This window comes from Crocodylus siamensis, chromosome 12, assembly GCF_052110815.1.
Source record: "Crocodylus siamensis isolate JL-2025a chromosome 12, ASM5211081v1, whole genome shotgun sequence".
NCBI lineage: Eukaryota > Metazoa > Chordata > Crocodylia > Crocodylidae > Crocodylus > Crocodylus siamensis.
In genome coordinates this window covers 41,532,344-41,545,159 of record NC_143406.1, presented here as the reverse complement: position 1 = coordinate 41,545,159, position 12,816 = coordinate 41,532,344, and the positions used below count along the sequence as shown (strand labels likewise).

General features: G+C 49.6%; 1 protein-coding gene across 5 annotated transcripts in view; it reads right to left on the bottom strand.

Moving 5' to 3' along the window:
• Positions 1-1,389: 1,389 nt before the first annotated feature.
• The window catches only part of MAFK (MAF bZIP transcription factor K), a 15,089-nt gene continuing 3,662 nt past the window's right edge, over positions 1,390-12,816 (bottom strand). Inside the window, exons 1-3 of one of the 5 annotated variants that reach the window (XM_090023401.1) lie at positions 10,267-10,495; positions 7,639-7,718; positions 1,390-6,565 (exon numbers count right to left, since the gene is read on the bottom strand). In XM_090023401.1, coding sequence (XP_089879527.1) covers positions 6,131-6,565; positions 7,639-7,718; positions 10,267-10,495 — 744 coding nt within the window. In that variant the 3' untranslated portion in view covers positions 1,390-6,130. The other 4 variants (XM_090023402.1, XM_090023405.1, XM_090023403.1 and 1 more) reach the window with 4 other exon arrangements.

The window sequence follows — 12,816 nt, the reverse complement described above, 5'->3', positions numbered from 1 at the left end:
CAAACCTGCTGTACCAAGCCATCTTGCACACAGACTGCACCATTTGTCCTGAAATACTTACGGGAACAACACAGTCCATCTCTAGAAGATGAACTTCTGAACAGCCTCCGGAGGTAGAACGCTTCATTTTCCTCTCTTGAACTCTCTCAGGCTGGCAGTCTTGACAGCTCCTCTCTCAGCAGTCTCTGAACCCTGGTACTACTTTGCCCACCACACAGAGCACAAGAAAATGTCAATCCTCTAAACCCCTCCTTACCTCACTCGCCGCAACCACCACCTGGCTTCTGCAGGTCTCGATTCATGCCATCCACAGCTAATCCTTACAAGCTCAGCTCATGTCACATCCTTCATAATTACCTAATAAAAAGTGTTCTGCCTGCTATTAAGATTAAACTTCTAGGCCTCTTACTGGTGCCTTTACTTTAATGTACCTGAATTCCCTTAACTTGCCATCCTGTTTCCTTCTACTTTCCACCTTAACTATCTCATAGGTGTAGGTTGAAAGGAGAGGTTGTCTCCTAATCAGACCTTCCAGTATCAGGCTCTCTGTTGAAAGCTAAGAAACAAATGAACAAAGGAAAAATAGGGATCAGAAGTCAAACAGGCTTAGTGACAAGTTTAAGGCATCCATCAGTATCCACATGGGGAAAATGAAGGGGCTTTACAATCACAACATGGGAGGTAGGACTCTATATATTTGAAAGAATGTGCAGCGCACGTTGAGCTGGCTGCGTCTCATGCAGCGGCAGCCTCAGCACTTGATTAAGATCTCTTGACTGTGATAGAAAGCACCACCTCTTGTTAGCTGCTGGGAAGTCTCCCACCAAGCTATAGCCCATATGTCTTTTATGCGTTAGTTCTGCTGTCTCACAAACCACTCCACACTACGCATCTCTTTTTCAGTTCCAAGCTACATCTTGTTTGCATATAGATGCACATAATTTCAAGTGAGTCATGCGGCAGAAACGAGGGCACTGGGAAGAGATGCTGAATCTACTGAAAAGCTGGTGCCACTTGGTGATGGCCAGGTCACCAGGTCAGCGAGAACAGCGGTAGCACCAGGATGGCGTATGCTCTTGCTCGCTGCACCATAGAAGTACTTAAACCTATGAGACGGGATGCAGTAGCACATATCTAACCAGCAAAATGATTACATCACGTTACTCCATTGTCATACATGCCCCAAGTTTGTTCTCGCCGACAGTCCGTGTGAGTCACAGCTGAACGTACCCAGACTGACTTCTAAAGAACCGCCTTTCATTAACAGAATGAAAGAGCAGGCCCCAGCGGGCTACATGCTGTACAGGCTAAAAGGGATTAAGACAAGAGAAATACTCCAGCGAAGAACAACTCAGGCTCCGAAATGCTGACGATACACCAGAGCAAATCTGAAACCAGAAAATGCTTTATTGGAAAGGTACAAAAACCAGTCACTGCAGCTAAATTTACAGCAATAAATTACGGTGTGGCTGTCAAGAGAAAGTAATGGACACATACACTGGGCTATACGCCTTACAAACAGGAATCCACATTACTTGGTATATCAATAATTTATTTTATAATAAAAAAGCAGCACAAAAATAAATATTGAAATGAAATTACTGAGTAACCACAGAGGATAGAAGGAGCTGGTGATAAAAAACAAAACAAAAAACAAAACAAAACTTAAAACAGAAGACCTCTATCATTTAAAAAACAAAATGAAAGCAAAGGATCCACCATCTATGGAAACACCCCAGCAGACTGAAGTACAGACGACAAGGGAAAACAAACCCACATTACAAAAGTTTGTCTTTTTTTTTTTCCTTTTTAAATAAAAACAATCATGACAACAAAGTTTAAATGATTTGAGAGAGGGAGAATGCCGCCACCTCCTTCCCGGGCTCCGAGTTATATAGCATGAATGCCCCCTGCTATTCGAGCAACGCGCTTCTTCCACTGACTACCCCTTCCCCACTCTCACTATCCACCTCCATTTCTCCCCCACCTCCCCCCCAAACCCTGTCCCAGGAGGCTGTGATGTTGCACAGCAGCTAACCTGTTGCTCTCTGCATCTGGTTTCGTCGGGTAGAAGACACGACTGGGCAAGGGCAGAGACACTGACTTGCTTAAAGGGTCCAGAAGCTGCCCTAAAGAGGGATGCAGTGCCTGTTCCCAAAGGAGAGCACAAGACATGTGAAACAGAAGAACTGCCTCCTGTTACTGCCCAATGCAAACACCCCGGGATGCCCCAACTGTGGATCGGGGGGGCATCCTGCAGGCTGCTCCTAGCCTTCCGCCCACCCAGACTGGGGTTCCCATGTCGTGCACAGGATGGTATCAGAGAGAAATGCTAGGCTTGGGGTTCAGCAGTGGATCCAAATGCCACTGCAGAGCTAAGGCTGATGTGACGAGCAGAAAGGGGCAGAGAAAAGCACCTCTGGAGTTGGAGAGGGAGCCCTTCATGGTACAAACCAGCAAGAGATACTGCTGTGTGGAAGGAGCAATGGAAGAGGCGTACGCTTTCCTTGACAAGGCTCCCCCCTTAGTGCTTCCACAGGCAGCGGCCAAATTCCCTGCACACGGCTCTCGCCCTGCATGTCAGACTTGCAAGTGTAGGACGGAGAAAAGGGAAAAGCCAAACAGAACAAAATCCAAACACAACTGAACCCCAAACCCCAGAGGAATGCAAATGGGACCACCTCAAGCTGGAGCACCCTTGAGCGAGGAGGGAGGGGAACTGGGTCCTTAATATGGGGAGCAGCTTTCAGGTCATTCCTCCCTCCACGTCATCTTGCAATTCCGATCCGTCTGAGGAAGCTAGGCAGGGTGCCTTGTTCCCCCCGCCCCCCCCCCCCGTGCGCGCACACACACGTCGCCACCCAAGGAGCCCTGGACTGGAAATTTCCTTTAATAAAGATTTACAGTATCAAACTTGGAAAAAAAAAAAACAAAACTTTTTTTCGTCTTTTTTTTTTTTACGAAAAATCTGTACGATAAAATGTATATAATTATATATTTATATATATATTTCTCTCTCTTTAAATATTTCCACGTGGTCCTTTTTGATATCCAATATGGATTACCTACCATGGCTATGGTATCAACAGCTTTAATAACACCCAGGCCTCTTGTCCTTAATCGAGTGACCAGAGATTACGTGCCGGCAGCAGCACGAAACTAGCAATCACATGGATGAGCCTTTGGCACCCTTCCAAGAAATGGAAAATACTTGGCCACGAGGGACGTGCCACTAAAGAATTCAGATATGTTTCTCTTCTCATTCCAGCACCAAGAAGACCCCACAGAACTACGCTTAATTACCCATCGGTCTCTTTGTTTCACAGATTTCGTTTCCCCGGTGTAGTCAGGGATGCCCAGATGGGTGTTCCCGTCTATTCAGGAACAACACGGAGCTCTGGAGACATTCAAGAAACTGGAAGCATTTGGGCATTCCCAAGTCTACTGGCCATTCTTTTTTAAATGTTATATTTAATTTAAAGCCCCAACAGTGCTAGGAATCTAAACTCTGCCTGTTTTAAGAGGCACCTAACTATTCTTGAGCTGTAGAACATGAAAAGGGACCAGGGAACAACAGTAACATCTTTCTCTTCCTCAGCTTCTGCTGGGGGAGTCAATAAAGGGTACTGATACACAGGACATCGATCTGCCTTCTAAAAGATAAGGAGGGAGGGAAAAGAAATGAGGTAATGCTATGTGTCACCCACACTATACTTGCTGAAAAGTCACTTTTAGAAAAACTTCCTCCTTCCCTCCAGTAGAAACTTAATCTGGCGGGGCTCTAAGCCTTCAGGAAGCATTACACTTCAGCCTCTATGGCTCAGTAAAGTCACGAATGCAGATGTTTAGGACTGAACGGGCACATCTCCACGAGATGCTAGAACCGCAGTAAACTCATGCTACTGTGCATTAGCACATCACAGTGAAAGCTGTGCAAATGCGCTGGTGAGCAGTAATTAGCCTACTGCGCATTAGCGTCACCGAAAAGGTATGTGCTGGTGCTACGGCACAGTAGCGCTGATTATAGGCGCCTTTAGTACCTGTTACTAGATACTAAACAAAGCACCATAATTACAGCACACTGACGCACATGTAGACGCGCCCAATAAGAATCAAGTGCAAGGTTCCTCCTCCTCAACCTATTTTGCTAAGGGACTCTCTCGGAAAACCCAGACTCCAGCGAGAAGATATGAACTACCTACCACTTCTGTAGACAAGGAAGGCTTTACTAAAATTCTGCATTCTTATTGTTCAAGACAGGAGAGGACTTCTCGACTGACGTCTTACATGGGTCTAGAGGGCTACTTTTCTACCCTGGTCAATGCCAGGAGCATCCTCCTGCTAACCTACTACATCCATCACCTTTTTCCTTTGGAACCCTAACCTACTTCACACATCTTCTCTTGAGCACTAGCTATCTTCTCTCCTCATCTCCAGCTTCAGCAATCTCATCCTCTTCTAACCTGCATTGGAACAGGCATCCGACACCCCACAAGTCTTTGACCCCCACAGAATGCCAGACGCTGCCCCTCTTCTTGCCTGTGTCAAACCAAACACCATCATAGCTATTTTTATGCTGACCTGGAAGCACATTCATCCTCAGTCCCATTAAAGAACAGCAGAATCTTCTCCTTTTGGCTTCCCACTTCCTGCTGAGCCATAATTCCCTCTTCTCAATCATTCCTCAGAACCATAAGTGCTACTTATCTACCCCCATTTTAGTCCTGCCCTTGGCCTATCTCTTGGGATAATTCATAGACAGCACTGCCCAAAGAAAAAGTGTCAAGTTTCAAGGGTCATCTTCACACAGGTAGCCTTAACCCTCTCAATACAAACCACTAAAGGTCTTTTACTCTTTGGCACCCTGCCTTAGTGACTGACCAAGCAGTTAAAGAACCCCTCCTCCTCTTCCCCACCCAGCATCCTATAGCCCATCGCTGGCTGGCAGAGACCAGTGAACATGGCCTATGAGGTTGAAGTGTTCACTTCAGGCAGAGGCGGTTCAACCACCATTGCCTTTGTCAAGTAGAGGAGTCTCCACCAGCTTCTTGCCCGTAGGTGACTGCCCCTCTGGTTCAGTGCTTTAAAAACATCTCTGTGTCATGCTCTATAGAAACCTCTTTTCACAGTGCTGATTCCCAGCAGAACAGCTCCTACCCTGCAATCAATTCTGCTTCAGTCCAGTAATACCTCCAAAATTACTGCCCCTTACCCCACCTCTCTCCACATTTCCTGCGATTCCTCGCCTTAAGCTTCAGGAAACCCTGAAAAAGCCACTGTTACAAGATTGTGGATTATCTGGAAGAAATACGTGGCATAAGTATACCCAATTTCCAGGCACATCTTAGGGAAAGAGCTATTGAAGACTTGGCTTTGTATAAGAGACGCTACAATTTAGTTCTTGTAAGTCACACAGGTTAGGGGTGGGGTGGGGTGAAGTGAAGGAAGTATTGAATCATGTAAACTCATAATCAGTGTGGGATGAAGACAAGGCTTTCCCCAACTGGTCTCACCCAGACCTACTGCCCTCTGTACGATGCTGCCCACCCATCCACACCCATGCACGGCAGGACAAAATCTGCTCCGGAGCTTATTTCGCTGCCACTGCTATTACAGATGGAGGTGGTGGTGGAGGGTGAAGTAACTTCTCACAGGGTAGCTGGATGCCACTAAAGGAAATTCTTCTCCACAGTCCTCACATGATGATTCCTACAGTCCATCTATTTCCTGGCTTTTGAGCATCATTCGTGAAAGCTCCGGAGGCTCGTCAGCTATCTTCTCCCAGCCGGAAGGCTGCCCACAGCCTGCAGGGGGTTGGGGAAGAACAGTGAGGACAAAGCGAGCCTTGAAACTTGTACTACATACAGAGCTCAAATCCCGGCCATGAGAGGTACGCAGAGCCGCTGAGTTCACAGAGGAGCAGCCAGTTAAGTTCCCCTTGTAGACATTTCTTTCTTCTTTTTCTTTTCTTTTTTTTCTTTTTCTTTTTTTCTTTTTTTCTTTTTTGCACTTTTGGAAGAGAGATTCGTTACCAATGCCAATTCTTGAAGTGACCAAGGACTCCGGGACGATGCATAAGAGCCCTTCCCCCCCACCCCCGAAAGGCTGCTTGGTTCCCCTGCTGAGGGCACTAGGATGCTGCCGAAAACGGCACAGAACTGGATGAGATTTCGGCCGACTTCACAATGGTGATGACACTGGTAGTGGCCACTTTGGTCGGGGTGATGGGCCCTCGCGCCACGGTACGAGCGAAGGTCTGCAGCGCCTCGTACTTCGAACGCAGGGCATCCAGCTCCAGCTTCATGCTGCTGTTTTCTCTGGCCAGCTTCTCCACCTCCTGCTGCAGCTCGACCCGCTGCCTCTCCAGCTCCTCCTTCTGCGTCACGCGCTTGATGCGGCAGCTGGCGGCGTAGCCCCTGTTCTTGAGCGTGCGCCTCCGCTGTTTCAGGCGGATGACCTCCTCTTTGGTGAGACCCCTCAGGTGCTGGTTCAGCTCCCGTACGGACATTGACACGAGTTCATCGTCACTCAGCACCGGGGCATTCTCTCCCGACTCCTCCTTTACCTGAAAATACCAATTGCACAGCAATACAGTGGATGAAAAAGCTACTTCACAGCCCTCCTAACAAAAACAAGAGGACACCTCTGCTACTCGTAATGGATGCAGACCTGATTATTTGGCACCTCCAAGCATGTCACAGATTAGGCATCCCACTGAAATGCAGCCACCATAGCAGATATTTCAGCATCATATTCTCAGGGTTTAGACACCACTGCAAGGTGTTCTGGGTCAACTTTACACCTATGGTGAGGCAGTGACAGTGATAGTTACCTTATTTGAGCTACAAGGCTTGAACTGAAATGTGCCACGGGATTTACCCTGGGCCTGCCCCTTCATGAACACTGTGCCTTCCAGCCTTAGGCTGAAATCAGGACACACTCAGGGAGGAGTGAATGCCCATCACTGCTACTTTCTGCATCTTGCAGCTTTTCTTTGAAGGTCTCCCACTCAAGTGTGGACCAAAAGTTACCCCCGTTTGGCTTGTTAAACTGCCACCTGAAGTGGTTTTACTGGACTTCTGCACAGGGGAGTAATACAGCAGAACGACCCCTCCATCAAACTTTTAAAAACTTTTAGTTTAGCAAAATCATTTGTAGAATGCCCTCTGGAGAATGGGGGGCTACCTGATGGAGACCCCAGGACACTGGAAGCATCTTTCAACAGACTCAAGAGTAAAGTGTGCAAGAAAGCTGTGAAGTGAGTCTGCCTACGAAACATTTCCTGCCTGAACACACTTGTAGGCAAGACCTTTCCCAGCGTTTATTCTTCTTATGGTAGCAGCACCCCGCTGTTGGGCCCAGGAACATCTGTTCCAGTATGCTGTTAACATGCTTCCAGTGCAGCCTGGTTATAAATGTCTCCCAGAGACTTCAGTCTTCCCCCACGACACAATCAATTCCCCTCCACTCTTCTTTCTTGAGCTCACCCTGCTGGTACCCAAGAGATATGCTGGCATCAATATACCAGTCTCTCAGAACATGGGGTGGGCACCATTGACAGCAATATACATATCTAGAGCAAGGCCCCTTCACCCATCCCATTTACCCTGTGTAATCCCCACCACTCTCCCGCCATACCTTTAATGCCTTATTTGGTTTGGGATTAGTCGTCATAACCTGGGCACAGTCGCCTGGACAAAACTGCTCAGAAATTGCAACTGGAAAAAAAAATTAAAAAACAAAACAAAATACAATTCAGGTTACAATAAGATTAGAGAATGAAACATCACCAACACGTGTACGCACATTTCAAGCTAGCAGAACCGCATCTCTGGAGCGCCAGGCAAAGAGAGGGGGCCACACAAGCCTTCATCATCCTTTGGGATGGCAGGAGAGATTCAGAAGGCTGCACGCTGTCTGCTCATTCATGTATGAGAAGGGCTCCCATGCATGGCCGACAGGTGCCCTGTAAATGCAGCTTTCTGAAAAGCCGCAAAGGTTTCCAAATTCTTGGTGACATTTGTGCCAGGAAGAGGAGGAGGGAGCCCAGTGCCCATTTGTGTATAGCTATTATGCTGGCAAGGCAGTGCATGGTACCCAAAAGGCCACCTTGCCTTCCCTTGCCCAGGAATTCGGTCTCCGGGACCCAATCTGACCTTTGGCTCCTTGTGGAGGCTTTGGGGGGATCCAGGTCCCTCCACCTGGAACTGGACTGGGACCAGCGGCCCACTTCCCAAGACACCACGAAGACCTAGAGGACAGTAGCTGCTCTCTTTGCATTCACCTAGCCTACATTTGAAATGGCAGCCCAGAGAGCAAAAACCTCTCTCACTACCTGCCCTCCAAGCCACCCTGCACCCCAAAAATCATGGCTAAAAAAAACCCAAGAGAGGTGCAAAAATCAATTGGCGAAACGAGGGACGAGTTTGGCATCTCCCCAGGGATCGAGACTGTTGCTCCAGGATGCTCTCCCACCTCAGCTAAGAGGGGACCTGCCAAGGCCAGGCACATCCCCTCTGCCCCGGTGAGACGCTGCCCTTCAAGCTCACCTCGGCGGGTCGCTACACCCCTTCAGGCCGCGGCGCTGGCCCTCGCTCCCGAACCTTCACGCCCACCGAGCCGGAGCGATGACACTGCCGGAGCAAGCGCTCATTCTGCACCTACCACGGCCGAGGGCCCCGCACTGTGACATCACGGCATCGCCCTACACTGTCCCCAGCATCTTGGCTGCAGAAGCCAGGGCGGGCGCGAGGGCTTCGGCTCCGACACCGAGTCCGTCCCTCCCGAGGAGCGGCTCGAGCGGGTTGGGAAGGCTGCGGCGGCGCTGGGCGCACAGCGCACACAGACTGTCTGGCGGGAGTTCGCCCCCCTCCTACCCCAGCCCTCCCCATTTCCACGTCTGCGTCGTGTCACACATTCTAATCATTCATGAAAAATCCAGCCAAAGCATCCCAAGCATGATTCCCTTCTGATAGTTGCCATGGTGACCTTGGGAAAGTAGCCAACCCTGAGACAGTCGCCATGGAAACAGAGAAGCCCAAAAGCAATAATGACTTCAGGTCATGTCTGTGCAAAGACATCACAAGATCGTCAAAGAGTAAACAAACTCATTCATGTCTGCAAACACCCCGGGGTGGGGGCGGCGGTGGAGAGGGGTGGCGAAGGTGGGCTGGGGGGGTGACAGGAGCCAGAAGGATGCTGGCTCAGCTTGTATATGAACTGCACCAGTCAAGACATTTCATCATCGTGTCACACACACACACACAAAAATCAAGATAACAAGGGGTGAGAACAAGTGCAGCGTAGAGGAATTTCCCTGGATTTGAGCGCCTTTTTATTAAAGCACTTCATCTGGCTTCCACCACACTGCTCCATCTCCCGGCTGGTCTCTCCCCCACCCGTCTCGATTGCCTCCCATCACGCAGCGTGCGAGCCAGACCAGCGACAGACACTTCGTGATGAATGGGCCACTTAAAGCAACTGGTGTGCGGTGCCTTTAGCAGAGCATTGCACCGGGCCCAAGCTCATGCCTGGTATTAACCACCCGCCCCGCTCCAACCCGGACAGCATCTCCAGCAACCGCCCCTCTCCTCCTCTGCAGCAGACTCAGTTCAGGGCAGCTAACAGCGTCTGGGACAGACGGTACCCGTTTCTCACAGACTGCACGGTGCAACCCCAGCGAGGGCACTTGTCACCTGCTGCAGGGAGGAAAGGAAAGGGGGAAGCCGAATGCTGACCTCCATGCCCTGCTAAGTTCTGGGTTTTTTGCACAGAGGGCAGAGGAAGGGGCGAGCTCCCCCCCCACAGACGCCTTCCCCTTCTCCCCCTTTGGACCACCTCTCCCTCGTTTCCCCCGTCACGCTTGGTATTCAGCACGCACCCCTGCCGCCGTCCTACTCGAGCCACAGGCACAAATACATTAGTGCGCAAAGGAGGAAGGAAAGGCTCCTGGTCTTGGCCAAATGATCCCAGTGAGTAACGGGGAAAGCAGTGCAGAAAGGAAACAGGCTGTAGCCCCCTCCCTACACACACACAGCCTCGGGCCTTGCAGTCAGTCGGTGCCATAGCTATGAAGTGAGTCACCGGCTGTTTACAGAGTTGGAGAGCTGCATTCCCACAGAACCAGAAACCCGCTGGACCCCCCCCCCCGGCCCTAGAAGGGAAGGGGCACGCTGGAGTCCCACTGTCGGCACTTGGCAAAGCAAAAAACCGGAAAAGGAAAGTCAAAAAGGAGGGGGAGGCGGGGGACGCCTCGGTCACACCCACCGATTACACAAAAAGCCTTTTGATCCTCACCCGGCGTGTCTTCAAAGCGCTTTCTGCACCAGCCGACGGAAAAACTGAACACGCTGCTGGCTGCGCGGAGATGGAAAGACATGTAAAACGCGGCGGAAAACAAGCGTGGAGGGCCGAGACTCCCTCCCGGGGGTTGCAATGCGGGTGAGCCTGCCACCCAAAGTAACACGGCTGCAATAGGAAGCGGCTTTGATTCCATGTGACAAACCCCCCTTCTGGTCACCTGTTGCTTTGTGTCTCTGATGGCTGCTGAAGCAATGCCTATTTACACTGCAAGTTCCTCAAGGGAGGCCCTGGAGTCCTCTGCGTTTCACACACCGCCAAGCACGCTGTCGGCACCTGACGAGCCGACAAGGGTCCAGGAAATTCAAAAACAGCAACAGAAATTAGAAACAGAAGCACGCTATCCTGGCCCTCCGTCTCTGGGGGTCACCGGTACTGAACACCTCCCTTATTGCCTTTGTTTTTAATTCAAAGGCCATTTTGCTGACACGTCGCTGTACTCAAGGTATCGCACCAGGCAATACAGCAGAGTCACTGGGACAGAGATGAAGGAGGGACTTGGATACCCCAGTGTTCCCAACCGGCACCTGTGCAAAATGGGACCATTGGATCAGCAGCACATTGTGCACTCGATCGGCATCTAGACCAGGGGTCTCGACCCTTTTTGTACCAAGGCCCGTTTGTAAACATCAATGGCCAGTCCTAATGTGCTGCCCCTCACTCCCAACCCACTGACCCCGGCTCCCCAACGTGTGGGGTATGGGGGCCCCCCACAGGCTGGGACTCTGCCAGCCTGCAAGGAAAAAGCCGCAGTTTCCCATGTTTTTCTCTTTTAAAGGAGAAACCATTTTTTTAAAGTTTGCTCCCGACCCTTTCATATATTCTTGAGACCCACTTCCCAACCCACGGGTTGAGAAACGCCAATTCAGACAAGCCCCCTCTCCTGAGAAGAGCTGCTATTCAGGAACAGCATCTCCCAGAGGTTGGGTCATGCCCCTTTAACACTTGCAAAGCACATCACTAACCCTACCCCTAACCCGCCAGAGTTTAACACGGCGCTGTGGCGAACATCCAAATAAGATCCATCAAAATCACAGACTCAGTGACCATTCATCCAAGACTCATCATCTTATGAAGTAAGTCGGCCTGCAGGTAGGGTCCAAACACAGGACCTGGAACAAGCACTCAGAGTTATAATCCTGACCAACAATTATGTCCTCTGTGGCCTTGGGTTGGTTTCTTAAACTCTGACGCAATCTCCCCATCTGTAAAGTGAGGATAAAAATACTCACAATCTGTACTGATTAAAACTGTCCATTTATCGCCCACAAGCAGTTAAATATATTACAGTGTGTGGCATTTCCTATCTTTAGAATCCAAAGACAAAAACTCCTAGTAAAAAGGTAAACAGCAGCAACTATTCCACACTTAGAGACGTCCACTGCACACGGCTTGCAGAGGTGTTTTGAAGCTCCCTTTTCTTTCTTTTCCCTATTCCTGCCCTTCTTTTCTTAATTGCAATTGCAATTGCTTTCATCATATCTAAAGTTAGCATGGATGCTTTTTAGAGCACGGTCCACATTACATCTTTATTTTGCAAGCAGCCTGGCACACTTCCGAGTATCATACAAGAAGAGCAGGCAGTTCTGTGCCCTCAACGAGGGGATAAGGGCTTACAGACTGGCACCTCTTGTATTAAGAAGTGCTTTCGTTGTAGTGATGTCATGTTTTTAGAATAAAACAATCCCACGGCACTCTTGCCAACACCCTTGCTTGCCCCCCTTATCACCGTCAACATTGGCAGGAGAATTCGGGCCAGAATTCCAAGTTGCGTGGTTTTGGTTTGGCATAGCTGGTAACCCCTACTAACTTTCTTAGAGGCAGCACAAGACAGGGAAGATAAAGACAGCCCTAACTAGTGGATAGAGGCAAGAGCGCACTGCTATGCGAGATGACTTGCAAGGAAGAAGAGCACAGCAGACTACATCAGTTTTCAAATAGCACTTCTCACATGCTGGGGCTCCAAAAGCACTTTACAAAGCAATGCATTAGTGACAGTCATGGCTGCTACCTCACAGCAGGCATGGATGCACTTGTGAGTAATTTGTACACAGCCTTGAACATTAAAACCCATTTATCCCAAAATGGAACAGTGGCCAGGACAAAATTATCCAGCAGAAAGCCCCATCAGTATTTAGCTTCCATTCAGACACACGCGAGACAGCAAGTACAGCAATGTGACGATGTACAATCCTCAGCCCAAAAAGGCCAACAACCGCTTTTCTCCTCCCTAAGAGGACTGCCATGCCAGGACGGTTACATGGTAGAGGACTCTCCATCTTGTACAACGCATCACATCAAGAATCTCCATTCTGCCCACAGGCTTAAATCAGCAGTACTGCCTCCAGCCAGTCCAAAACACAGCGAGACGATTTGTAAGGCACCTGGTCAGCGACCTATCCACACTTTGAGTTTACCCACAAGCTACCTGGCCCTCTTCCTCTTTCTTAAGGGACA